The sequence below is a fragment of the Zingiber officinale genome, chromosome 2B (genome assembly GCF_018446385.1).
Source record: "Zingiber officinale cultivar Zhangliang chromosome 2B, Zo_v1.1, whole genome shotgun sequence".
Taxonomy (NCBI): Eukaryota; Viridiplantae; Streptophyta; class Magnoliopsida; order Zingiberales; family Zingiberaceae; genus Zingiber; species Zingiber officinale.
Genome location: NC_055989.1, coordinates 118,413,863 through 118,428,236, shown reverse-complemented (window position 1 = coordinate 118,428,236; position 14,374 = coordinate 118,413,863). Strand labels below are relative to the sequence as shown.

The 14,374-nt window shown below is 36.2% G+C and overlaps 1 protein-coding gene across 1 annotated transcript; it reads right to left on the bottom strand.

Annotated features, from left to right (window-relative positions):
* Positions 1 to 884: 884 nt before the first annotated feature.
* LOC122046920 (probable beta-1,4-xylosyltransferase IRX14) lies at positions 885 to 13,023 on the bottom strand. The gene is made up of 3 exons (XM_042607878.1): positions 12,167 to 13,023; positions 11,563 to 12,093; positions 885 to 1,470 (listed from the first exon to the last, which is right to left on the bottom strand). The coding sequence occupies exons 1-3, from the start codon at positions 12,937 to 12,939 to the stop codon at positions 1,278 to 1,280; spliced, it is 1,497 nt and encodes a 498-aa protein (XP_042463812.1). The 5' UTR covers positions 12,940 to 13,023; the 3' UTR covers positions 885 to 1,277.
* Between the last annotated feature and the right edge of the window lie 1,351 nt (positions 13,024 to 14,374).

Sequence of the window (14,374 nt, the reverse complement as noted above, 5' to 3'; positions counted from 1 at the left end):
CTAAAAAAGAAAAATAGCTTTGATACTATAATCCAAAGCCTCTAGGGTTGATACTATAACCCAAAGTCTGAATCCTAGAGGTAAAATCTAAAAAAAAAATAGCTTTAATACTATAACCCAAAGCCTGAACCCTAAATAGCTTTGATACTATAACCCAAAGCCTGAACCCTAGAGGTAAAATCTAAAAAAAAATAGCTTTGATACTATAACCCAAAACCTGAACCCTAGAAATAAAATTTTTAAAAAAATATTTTAATTATTTTTTTAATTCAAAAATTAAAAAAAAAACAAACTAAAACCAGTGATATCCTGTGCGCGCACAGTCGTACACTGTGCAGGCGCGTAGGATATCAAATTCGTGTATATATATATATATATATATATATATATATATATATATATATATATATATATATATATATATAGGTCTGACACTCTTGAGACACAATAACTAACTAGGGAACAGTTTACTAGACCTGTTTGCAAGTCGGGGTAAGTCAAAAATTTTCATATTAGGGTCTTTATCTTTTATCTTTCCACTTATTCCTTCTTATTTATCCATTCTTCAACCTGACAATTAAACATAAGCACATTTTTTGTTATCTGTTTACTCAACTATCCTCCCCGCAACTTGCGGAACCAAATAAACACAGGAGGACAATAAACAGACAGGAGGGGAATGGGAAGATACAGATGGAAGAGGAGGTCAGGTAAAAAGACAATTGCTAATCCAATTTGTTCATCCGCCTTCTTCCTCTTCCTCCTGCCTTTAGTGACATTGTAGAACATCCAATTCTGGACCATACGATTGTGCAAGCATATCATCTTATAGATTCTGAGTTTTCTACGCCATTTGGCACAACACGGTGGGCATGGAGAACTAATTGAATTCAAAGGAGTTCTATTAATCTATCTACTATAAAATTATATGAAGCAATTGTATACATCAGTATTCAAGCACCAACAGGCGATAAACTTGAACAAGAGCTTTGAATGACAAACTTTTTACAAGGAGAACATGAACAATCTAAAATCCAAAACTGACAGTTACATGTTGGCCATATCAATTCTTAACCCGTTCAATCAACTCAGCCAGGCTTTATGGTGTTGAAGAATAGTAGAGTTAGCCTTTACAAGTAAACATGCTTTAAACCAACTATATCCACTTTGTGCAGACCGTCTCATAGTTAGATTAGCTTTAGCTTGGAGTGCTACAGAAATCTAAACCATTATGGGCTCACACTCGCATGACCCTCTGATTCTGAGGCATCAGTTTCTTAATTTTCAAGCCTACCATAGTGTGCCGTATCTGTGTGATGAATACCTTTCTCTTCATCCTTGATATGCTTTGGCCAGGTTGGTCTCAAGGTACTTGAAATTTTCATTTGAAACATATCTTTATTACCAAGCATGACTTCAGAAGTAAGTGTATCATTCATATTGATTCCAATACCATGTTCAATTGTCCATCTGCAATGAGAAAATGAAGCTTGTTACTGCCACATTCAATGGACTTCTTATGAAAGATAATCCTTGAAATAGAGCACTAATGTATGTCGAAAAAAAGTGGCATTGCCAAGTTAGACCACCCGAATGAGACTCCCTCACTCCATAGTCAACAAAGTAACATATAGCAAAATAGAAATACGGATATTTATTCTACCACCCTAACAATAAAAAATTTAGTATTGAAAATACAGTAGTAGATTTACTCTATCACCCTAGCAACGAGCATGATAGTGTCAAAAGAACAAAGTACATTCATTCCATCAACCTAGCAATGAGGTCTTTGTCTAACACTATCCTTTTGGTTTAGAGTGTGCACTCGTCAAATTCAACATGGAATAAAATGACGAAGTTCTATGTACAAATCCTAAAGTCAAAAGGTAGAAAAATGTAAGGGGTGTAACTTCAATCAACTTGGATAAGGGTTTAATTGGGGTCTCTTCCACTATCTGAATAATCTAATCTCATGAAGGGTGGTGTCATCAGCTATTTATATGTTGATATACAATTTATTTATAAACACCCAAACATAGGGTGTTGATACATGATGGGACCCTGAAGATGTTTTCTTGTGCCAGAATCTATTGTTAATTGCATCTGGAAACAACTCAATAAAGGTTGTTACGCATTGCTTGAAATAGTGAGCCTTGGCATTACAAAATGGTAGCATAAAAGTCTCACCTGGCATTCATATGCTATGCTGACGGTTTTGTGTTGTGCCCATGTGACAAGCTCCACAATGCAAAACATGTGTAGCAACCACAAACCCTTGGAATCCTTGGATTACTAAATTAGTGATGACTAGCTCGTGTAAGGTATGAAAGAGGACCATACATTGGTTCATATTAAACACTACTATTCCAAATGCAAAGATGGTTCCTATTTATTGGACAACAGGGGATAGCATAAGGCTTAAGCAAGACTTCAAGAACACAATCTGGAGTAACGGGGCAAGGCATGGTGGAATAAGGTAAAAGGAAGAAAGTGAATGCGTTAAACTACATAGTACACTATCTAGGGATATAGTGGTTGGGAAATAGAAGAAAAGGACTATATAATCATCTCCACTTCTAATCCAGTGCATCATGAGAAGATAAGACAAATAAAACTGATTGCCACTTTGCAATTTAATAAAAGCGCACATCATTTGTAAGATTTGATGGTCAGTTAGTAGATATGTTAACTAAATTTTTAAAAGGTCCTAGAATTAACTACATCCGCTACAAGCTGGATTTGTGTAGCTTTGAGAGACCTTGAGGTGTTAGGAACCTAATTGTAAATATGAAGAGTCTAATTGCAAATACCATGTATTACAAGGTTTCCAATGTTCCTTTCTACAATGATAAACAATAAATATAGATAAAGGGAACTACGATAGGTGAGAAACCCTAATTTTTCCCCATCACTCTAATGATCATTTTGTTGGTAGTATAAGGTTATTTTACAAAAAACATATTCAATTATCAACATAAGTTTATTAGCAAGTAGACCGGATTATTAAAAATATCGTGTTAGATTATTAATAGATATTAAACAGCATGATATTAAGTATATAAATAGTTAATAAGTATTTCAGATTATTTGATACTATCCTATTTACAATCAGTAAATAATATTAACCCATCCACATTCTAGTGTTTTATAAATAAGATTTCTTTGGCGGTTGGCTATAAGCGGACCCCGTGATTTGCCTCCCTTCGCATAACCTAAGCCTGGGGTGAGGGTAATCACCTTATTGCTACAATAAACAAGATTTCTTATAAATGTACCTCTAAAGTTACTTTTTAGTATTAAATTATTCCTCATCCGTGGGTGTTGCCTTCCTGCATCAGCCCTAGTCACAGTATGCCTACTCTGCCTGATTATGCAGCATGCATCCTCCTCTTTTGATTGCTTCTCTACAGTCCTATGCTAGTTCCCACCACAATTGCTTTTCTTTTTACCCTTTTATCAATCTCTCACATCCATCTAAGATTATTGGTTGATTCGAGCCATTTTTTTGTCACTTTTTCTTTCAAACAATGTCAGTTTCAACCCTCTCCAACAAGTTGCTGCAAATCTCATTTCCCAGACAAAAATCACTGAGCCTTTTGCCAATCCAAATCAGGATCAAACAATTTTTCAAACTGTGAACAAGAAAAAAAAAACCTAGCAAAGAAGATAATGAATATGAATAGATCCAGTGAGAAACGTGCATTAGTCCTACTAGTTCAGCTGGTACCATACTCGGGTCAACATGAGTTCATAGGCAATACCTCCTAAAATTTTTTTTCCTCCATCCTAGTATCAATGCTTTAGACTCCATCCTAGACACACAGGCATCCTACACCTCAACTAAAGGAAAATAGTAAAGGGTCAATTGGGACAAGCAAGATAAAACTTCTATTCTAACTGAAACTTACAAAGCTATATAAAGAAGGAAGTTTTGCGAAGAGCAGACTTGAGACAAATTCCAGGTGTGGAACAATCTCCAAATGACATGGGATAATTGTCAATATTTGAAGATCTCAAGATGGCTAGTGTCAGGCAGATTAGCTCAATCAAACAAAATCTAGTTATTGTCTAAATCTTATAGACAGTTAAACATCATTTAATAACATTTCCAAGAATGTTTAGAAATGAAATTGAAGAGAAATACAATTGCTCATGTACAAGCACCTAACCATCACAATGTTGGACTACATCAAAATGTTGTTATTTTATAGCACCATTTAGGCAAAGTCGAGACTAAACTTGGACTCTATCTCTTTAAAATGAATTTGCCCAGCACATAGTACTCATGGAATACAACAATCGTCTCCTCAGATGCAACCACTTTTATCTTATGATAGCAGTACTAAAATCACAAGATCTTTAAACGAAGATGCTTTTCAAACTCTCCAAAATACAAGTAAGGAATGCTTGCTTATACTTGTATTTTGAATTGAATAAATCAACATACAAAGCAGGGGCTCTATTTATACTATGTGAAGGGTTGGAGGAGCCTCTTGGTTCAATCAGATCGCATCATATTTGAAGGAACACTTTGTTCCCTCACCTGGATGCATTTGACTCTCTTATGACCTTTCATCTAGATGAGCCTGATCCATTCAACTTAATTTGATGAGTTATATTAAGCCATGTCAGTGATCCTTAATGAGCCCACCTGATTCCCACATTGTTCCATGCCACTGATCCACACTAAGCCTACTCAGCTTCTTGGCAACACGTACATGCATAGTGTGACCTAAAGAACCCAATGCGCACATGCATGTGCGTGCGCGTACTCAGTCGGCACTACACACCACCCTTGCAGGATCCAAGCATGTGTTGAATTAGGGTTGCAAACGAATCGAGCCGGCTCGAAAAATATTCGATTCGTATTTGAATTTAGGGTTGCAAACGAATTCGAGCCGAACTCGAACATGTTCGGACTTTTTTTCGAGCCGAACTCGAGCCCAAATTATATTGTTCAAGCCGCTCGCGAGCCTTAATATTTATTAATATAAGTTAAATATATATTAAATAAATAAATTTCGAGTCTTTCGAACCTATTTTCGAGCATTAATTCGAATAATTTGCGAACATGTTCGAATATTTCGAGGTGAACTCGGACCCGAGCCCTAATTTGAACCGAACTCGAACCAAACATTCTGAATTTTTCGAGCTTCGAATCGAGCTCGAACTCAAATATACATATTTCAAGCCGAATTCGAGCCTTAAATTTGTCTGCATATTCGGCTGAATTCGATTCGTTTACACCCCTATGTTGAATTGAGCCAACTAAATTCCAACAACATAAAAGATAATATAAGAAAGCTTTAATATCCTTTCCTTTCAATTTTGTCCCTTACCATAATAGGCTTTTATTTGGATTCACTTTAATAATAATTTCTCATTCACCTGTTGATTTTGAGAAATTAAATATTCTAAAATTATCTACTCTAAATGAGATGTAGTTCTTAATTTTTCAATCAATTTTCAAATTTATCAGATATAACCCACGTAAATCATTTTTTGACATTTATTGGTTCAAAATTAATTTTCTAACAATCCCCCACATAAATCAAAATTTATGCATACATGTATGCTACCACTAAAGGAGAGTTCAATAAAAAATTATTACATCAAGAGAGATAGCTTATGGCTTTCAACCTTATGAAGTAGAATGCCATCTGATGCTTAATAAACGTGATATCTTGAACTACTCAGTCATTTTTATAAACCAAGACAAGGACACGTACACCCTAACCTTTCTCACATCTTTATAGTTCTCACGATTATATCCATTTTGGCCACTGACAATACTTTGGATTCATAAGTGTTTCGTTAAAGAGGCCTGCCTTCACACTTATATAGGTTACTTCCTATCAAGAGGATTCTACCATTCTCCACTTATTTCAAATATAAAAATTTATAATTTAACCTCACCACATGTGGTAAGCAGAGCACTTTCCAATCCTAGCACTTTCCAATCCTAGGAATGAGAGAACTAGTCCAAGTGCTCGTACAAACTTTTATAATTTTATTGTCCCATTGAACCATGATGATCTCCAATCAACAACGTTGGGTTACTTAGTTTTTGTTTGTAGATTTTTAATCTCATTCCTATTGATGTGCAATATATTTGATCTCTATTCAAACTTTTCATCAACGGATCCGCCAAGTTATCTTTCAATTTGAAATAATCGATAAAGATAACTCCATTTGAGATTATATGCTTAATGGTATTATGTCTTCGACGAATATAGTGTGACTTACCATTATATCGATTAATTGTCACAATTCACCATGACGGACACTAGCTTAGCTGAAGATGGGATATCTTCCAAGAAGCTACGGAGCCCTTCATATTCCATATTTGATCAAACTACATGTTTGTTTCATGGATTTTCACATCACTCTACCACCAATGGTAAATACATATCCCCTTGTAGATTTAGAGTTTTTGTGTTGGATAATTAATGTTCTAAGATGTATCTTAAATATTTAAGAACCCTTATTAATATCTTCCAATGGTCATCATTAGATTACTTATAAATCGATTTAATTTACTGACAGTGAAGGCAATTTTAGGATTTATGCAATTGTGGTACATGTTCAACATGGTTCTTAGCCAAATGCACACTCAAGCCCATCAATATTTTTATATGGAAAAAATCATATACATTAAATTTCTTTAACACTATCTCAATATCATGAGACCACAAGAAGGATAATTCCTCCAGATTGCTTAATAATCTTAATCCCAAGTATAATGTCTGTTATACTCATATCTTTCATGTCAAAGTTCTTGGTCAACATCTTCTTAGTAGTCATGATATAATCATAATTACTTGTCATAATGAGCATAACATTTACGTATAGGCAAAGGATGACAAACGAATTAGGTGTGTCTTTGATATATTTGTTTTTATCACACTCGTTAATTGTAAATCCATTTGACATAAATGTTTTGTCAAATTTCTCATACCATTTTGGGTGCTTGTTTTAGCCTGTACAATGACTTCACGAGCTTGCACACCTTATTTTCTTATCTGAGAGCCACAAAATTACTCCATGTATATTTCTTCCTCCGATTCACCATTTAGAAAGATTATTTTCTCATCCATTTGATGAATCTCAAAGTTATATATTGCAGCAATAGCAATGAATACTTGAATGGATGTGATGTGTTACTAGTGTTGAAGAACGCAAGGCATTCCTTTTGTTTGCACTTTTTGCCACTAGCTTTGCCTTATACTTGTCAATAGCTCCATCAGTCTTATAGTTCCTCTTTAAGATCCATTTACATCCTAAAGGCTTGGTTCCAGATGAAAGATCCACTAATTTCCAAATATACTTCATTCCAAAAAGGAGTCTCAAGATTTAATAAAACTTTGTTTATTGTCTTTGGTTTATTTTCCAATACATAAGTTATACGGTCAGGAGAAAATGATTTTGTTGTTTTGGCCTAGAGGAGCCTCTTGGTTCAATTAGATCTCATCCATCCAACTTGAAATTGACAATCTAGATCATATCCTATCAGAAGGAACACTTTGTCCCTCACTTGGATAAATTGAGTCATCCACTTACAGAGCTCGCCTAATTCCCAGATTGTACCATATCACCGATCCACATTAAGCCCACCTGAGTCCATTTTTACAATAAGAAAGGTTCCTTAGTTCCTCGAGACGATGCGTAAATGCAAAGTGTGCCCTAAGGCGGGCACAGTGCATGCGCGTGCACATACTCAATTGATGCTACACACCACCCTCACATGAATAGGCACAAATCGAGTTGAACTAACTAAATTCTAACAACACAACATAATATAAGGAAGGTTTAATATCTTTCCTTTTCAATGTGGGATATTTATGTCCCTTTCCATAGTGGCCTTTTATTTGGGCTCACTTTAACCATTAATTTCTCATTCACCCAATATTAATTTTGAGAAATTAAATAATCTAAAATTATGAATTCAAATTGTAGATTTTAATTTTCTGAGCAATTTTCATATTTATCAGATGGAACCCATTTGAAACATTTTTTTGAAGTTTATTGGTTCAAAACCAATTTTCAACACTATCAGGTACCATATGACCTTCTATGAGTACATACTATCTAAAGTTGCATATGCAACCACTTAGCAATATGGCATCAGAACTACTTAATGATTCATTTAAGTATCTAGAAGGCTTATGGGACTTTGTATTAATATAGACTCTTTTATCTATCATTTTTTGGAAGAGATTCAGCTTAATAATATACAGGAATTCATAAACTATTGAGATAGCATTTTGAAACTATGATAGAGCCACAAGATCAAGATTGGCGTCTACTAAAAGAGGTACCAACCTTATGTGTAAAATTTAAGATTCATACTGAATGAATTTTTATATCTTTTCTTATTAAAAATCAAAGCATTACCATTTATGGACTAACTGTAGAGTGTCTGGAGAAAAAAGATTAAAAAAATGAATAGGTCATTGATTAACCAAATCTCCAATAGAAATGAAACGGTTGCCCATATGGATTGAAGAAGACTACAGTTCATGTATCTCACCCAAACTTATATTGTTACTATGCAACTTCCTACAATTAAGAACCATTAACATTAACTTTATTCAGAATGCAGGATAAAAGAAGTTCAGAAGTCAAATTAAACAATTTCCTTATGACAACCATGTGTTAGATAATTTATGTAGAGTATCAAACAAGCTAGGCCATGGGGTTTAGCATGACTGCTATTCATCGGCAATATCTTTCGTTTCATCTAAGCTGGATCAAAAGTATTCGCCTTATTGGGGAGAATATGTTCTGCAATGGCAGTGGGTTATCAACCTACGCTTTATCCAGAAATAGATTATTTTCAAGAACGAATTACTTCTACCAAAAAGGGACAATTTGAACAACCCTGCTCCTGCCATGACATTTGCACATTTAGAGGGTTAACTGTCAAAGTTATTTATCCTGCAGTGAATCCGTTAGCTTTCAACTATGTTACAACCTCATATCATTGGTGAGGAAGATTACAAAACTTCACAAAGTGTTAAGCTAATTCCCATCGATGTCGCTGCCCACGTAAACCAAAGGCTATTATATATGCTATAACAAAAGTTCATAAGAAGATATCTAGAAAAATCCTTGAAGATATAAAATTTATATTCAGCATAGTATTCCTACTCAAAATTATGATCAAGAATTGCTCAATCAATACACATCTACTTCAGAGATACCTTCTAAAACATTTTTTCAATCCAAAAGTTTAATATCTCCCCCGATCATGAAAGGAATGGTAAGGTTCTTTTGTGCATAATAAAAAAAAGTCACTATTAGTATAAATTGAAACACTCACTGCAAAACAAATGTCGGAGAAATCAAGAAGATGCAATAGGTCTGATTGGCTAGTAAAACATGAGCTAGTTCATAGATTTTTGAGCTTCAATTGCCAAGGAATAGAAATATTACAAATAAAAACCAAGGATTGGAATTATCTAGGATGTGACAGCCTAAAGGGTCAGGTCATTCCTAAACTAGCAAAGGTCACAAGCTCTTGTTGGGCACAACTTTCCTAGCTTGCAGATCATGACAAGCCTATCGTGTCATATGCTATTTTTCTCATTTTCTAAATATTTTTTTATATTATTCTTTTTATCCCTAAAATGGTTTTTAAAAAATAAAATCTAAAGAAAGACAAAACATTTAAAGAAGCATTTAACAAATTGTTATTTAATATTGCAAATTTTCAAGTATTTTAAATTTTTAAATAAATTGTTATTATTAAATTCACAAATTATCAAGCCTTCTTGGGACTGTGTTAAGCCTTGTAGGCACCATATTGGATAGTTATAAACAACAATTTAAATCGCTTGTGGTTAGGTTATAATATGGTGTTTTGATAATTTAGCAATACAATTTAAGTTAGATTTGTATTTGTTGTTGGTGCATTAATGTGATAGGCTTAGTATGCCAACTTGAAGGTTGGCCATGATAGTTGCTAGCTCAAATCAAGTGCACTTAGACTTAAGGAAACATAGCCCAGATCAAGCAGATGTGGTGCTAGTAGCCTAAGATTATGGAGGCACTCAAATTACTCAAGGGATGTAGTTTGGATTGAGGAAGAGCTTGGCAGATTCAAAGGAAGGAAGCTTAGAATGAAGTGGAACTCAAATGACACAAGGAGAAAGATATATTGAGGAGCTTAGAGAACTCAATGGTAGGTAGCCTAAATTGAAGAGGCACTCAAACAACTCATGGGTAGATAGTTCGGATTAAGGAGAAGCTTAGAGGCCTAGAGAGAGTCGGCATTCAAACAACTTGAGGGTAGCTACCCGATTGTGGAATTGAAGATTAGAGATATATGAAGCCCGTATACATATTATGTATTATGTATAATTACATAGATATGATCTTTAGTTTATTTTCAAGGATAGAATGTAAATGATATGTGATTGTCTAGGTAATGTTCAGCTACCTAAGGCTTGGTTATCGAGGAGAAGTACCCAAGTCATATTTGTCGATCTACTCAAGTGTAGTACCTTATAGAGGCCTACAATGAGTTGCAACCAAAGTGCACAAAAAGCATAAGTCAATTAGTTAAGTATTTTCAGTAAAGCAAGCTACTTGACTAGTCAAAGGTTGAGACTCGACGAAATGTAGGGTTTAGCCAATCATAATATTTTTGGTTGAATTCTAGCTAGAAAGTTGATTGATCACTAAAGTGTTTTTCAGTCAATTAGAAATATAACAATTGGAATCCATTGTTCATATTTGAGTTGAGCAACTGTATTGGAATTCCAAACAACTAAAAGTGTCTAAAAAGTGAACATTAGGACTAAAGTTATATAACATAGCTTTTGGGCACTATGAACTCATTGTTTACATCTCCTATGCTTAAGCTAATCAACCTCTTTCTTGGGTTGCATACCTTGAGCCATGTTGTTCATAACAGAATCATGCTTGCTTTTGGTACTATGAAAAATAAATGATGATCAAACCTATATTTGTCCAACAGATACAATATGTTCATAGTAATACTCCATATGGGTTTGATATACTCTTTATCTTCAACGAATAGCCCAACATTCAACACTTGCTGAAGCATATGGTTGCTGGGTTGGTTGAATGCAGTTAATGAGAATAGTAATTCACTCTTAACAATAGGTCCTGGGGATTTATTGATTATAATTCTGTAAACTGTGGCAAGCATATAAGCTAAAATTAGTAGCCTGATTGAGAAAGTAAGCTAAATTTGACCAATAAACTCTGAAATGATATAATTTATGATGACAACTAAACAATACTAGGCAGCCTCCAGGAGAAACCAGATTAAACTTGATAAACAACTTCTGAACTGCAATTCTACAGATATCATATGCTGCTTAAGGCATAAACATATTCGGAGAAACTAAGTTACAAATCTTAATCGTAATCCATAGAACCTCAATGCTACGCATGAAACTAAATAGTTAATATCAATAAACAAATGTGACAGATAAAACTAATAAACCAAAATATGATTTGTTAATGAGAAACTATGAATCATGAAATAAATGCCTATGTTATGAAAGGTCAAAAGAGTGCTTATAAACTAACCCTGGTGGGAATTTGCTCTCTTTGTGGGCCTCAACACGGAGCCACCATATGAGGACCTTCTTCCCGCATTTCCCCAAAGGCTCAACAAAGGATTTGCCCCTCAACAAAGCCGACGGGCTATCATTTTCTCTCGTCAAAGCCACAGCATCAAGATCTAAAAACCAATCGGGTTTATCCTCACCCTCTTCCCAAAATAATCTGGAATTGAACATTAAACCAGCCCATTCGAGCTTCACTAACACCGTTTTATCCAGCTCGCCTACCGTAGATACGACCTTTGAAATATATGGTAGCGTGTTCCAGCCGATTAGGTGACCTGATGAGTTGCAAACTGGGCCTTGAATGGGCACCACAAATTTCGCCTCCTCTTCACTGCTCAATGTCTCGGTCATCCCAGGGCGTGTGAGAAATCCAATTGTGATAGCACCCACCCACTTCACCTTCTGAGCCTCATCGAACAACTCCATGCTGTGGACATTACTCTCATCCGCGAACACCACAATTCCATCCAGCTTCCGATCTCTCACCAATCTGTTCTGTCGTGATCAATTAAGAACCAGCCCAAAAAAAAAAAAAAAAAAAATTGAAGGAACTACAATTAAACCTCAGTGCGTGAAAACGCATCCGGGATTCAACGAGCCGTCGGGAGGACACGTCATCTGGCATCTTCTCCGGGAATTGGGTATGCATGAAGTTAAGCTTGGATTTATTGAGGATCAAGGAAGTCTCATTCGAGGTCTCGCCGGCTTCGACAACGATCCAAGTGAGCGGATAGGGCACGAGCATGAGGGAATGGGCAAGACTGGTGAGGTGGAGCGTCTGTAAGGTGCGGACATAGGTGGGCGTGACTACGAGCAGCGGCCGAGGACTCTTGACGCCATACTGGAGCCGTTGCTCGCGATGAACGCTCTGGATGATCTCGTGCGCCCGCAGCACCTCGGCGAGTTCTGGGTGCGGCCACGGCCGGATGCGAATGCCATGCTTGCCGGCGACGACGTGGCCGTGCGTCCGGTTCTGCGGCGGGAGGTGAGCAGCCGGAGTGAGCGAGGGCAGATGGGAGATGGTCACGGTCTCGGTTCGGGTGGTGGTGGTCGTCGTAGTGGTGGTAGTGGTGGTCGTGGTCGTCGTCGTTGTGGTGAGGAGGAAGGGGGCGGAGTTGAGGGTGGAGGTGGAGAAAAGGAGGAGGACGGCCACACGGGAGAAACGGAAGCCGAGAACAAGGCTAACGAAGCAGCAGAAGCCGTGGAGGATGAACCAGAACATGGAGGAAGGTCCTCGGGGCTCGGCATCGGCGAGGGAGAGGGGGAGGGCGGCGTCGGGCGAAGGCGGCGAAGAGGGGCGGTAGGTGGCGAAGCGGCGATTGGCTTGGCTCTGCATCTTGATCTCTCCTCCGCTTACTTAAAATAAAGTCGATGGAAAAGGCCAGAGTGGAGGTCCTGATATTGGGGTATGTATATAATCTATGGTCACGCTTAGGTGGTAAAAACGGGGAATATGTTCACCTCCTATCAGTTCATCCTGATTAATACGAAGTAGAAGATAAATTACGATAATTAAAAAGATAAATGATAGATGGGATGAATTTACATGGATTACAAAGATTTACGCTCCGTAGACATCGAAATTTGACTTCAAGATCTTAACGTAACAATTTACTTACCAACTCAATTAAGTCCATAGCCCATAGCCCATAGGGGCATGGTCACACTTAGGTAGTAGGTAGCTAATTGATTTTTGGGAGGAGAGGCTAAAGTAAGATGGTGAAGATGAAAAATATGATTTAAGATTATTACGTTCTTTAGTACCACTAGTAATCTATTTCAAAATTAAAATAAAAAAGATAAATCATGATAATTGAGCTGTAAATAGAAAGAGATGAAATACAAGTTATAAGTCGAGCAAATCTAAAATTTTAAGTTTGGAAGAGTCATATAATAAATGACGAAAATAATTATTAAATATATTACATTATAATGATCTCTTTAAATTTTCACGAATAATATATATTTAGTTGGAATGTGCAAAGAATAAAAGAGAAAAATTGAAATTTAATTCTAGGAGGATTCAATCTTGAGAGGTGTCTTTAAATAAAAACTAACTTACCATTAGACCAATTATATATATTTATTTTGAAATGGCCAAATAACATATATATTAAGAAAAAAATATATATAAAAACAATGCTATTTAAAAATGAGGCCCCCCTCCGGTCCTAATATAAATTCAACCATGGTTACAGAAATTTACACCCTACCAATCCGAGGTTTAACCCTGAGACCTGGCAAACTAACAATCAAGTACCAACTCAATTAACATTAAAAAGATATATGAGGTTAGTATAGACGACCAACAAACCAAGAGATAAATAAGATAAAGTAGGGGATGGAGAGATAAATTACATGATACGCAGAATTACTCCCTCGCAGTCTTATGATTTGACCCTGATCTCAAATAGGATGCTTTCGTACTCTGACAGTTAATTAATATATAACAGTATTGTTATCATGAGATTTAAAGTTAAATCCCGATTAATAATTAGATATCTGTCCGTTTCATATATTATTCAACTGTCTAGATTAAAAGTTTATAAACTGCGTAAGACTAATAGCTATTCATCTTCTGTGTAAAAGGTGAACAAATCACCTTTTACATCATCTAATAAGACGTTTTGATGGTAAGTCAGTTTCAAAGCATGGATGTCATCGCCCAACGGCAGGCATAGACGAAGTTGGCGGGTAGGAGGACGGTCGCCATCGACTTCCGGGTTGCGGTACCCACAAGTCGCGTCACGATGGGCCCACCCTCGAGGCTT

What these genes read in the sequence shown, in the direction of transcription:
- LOC122046920 (XM_042607878.1), bottom strand. Translation starts at nt 12,939, where the DNA reads ATGCAGAGCCAAGCCAATCGCCGCTTCGCCACCTACCGCCCCTCTTCG. An exon ending in ATGCGTTTTCACGCACTGAG is followed by an intron (nt 12,094 to 12,166) that starts GTTTAATTGTAG and finishes ACGACAGAACAG; the next exon opens with ATTGGTGAGAGATCGGAAGC. An exon ending in GAGAGCAAATTCCCACCAGG is followed by an intron (nt 1,471 to 11,562) that starts GTTAGTTTATAA and finishes TTCTCATTGCAG; the next exon opens with ATGGACAATTGAACATGGTA.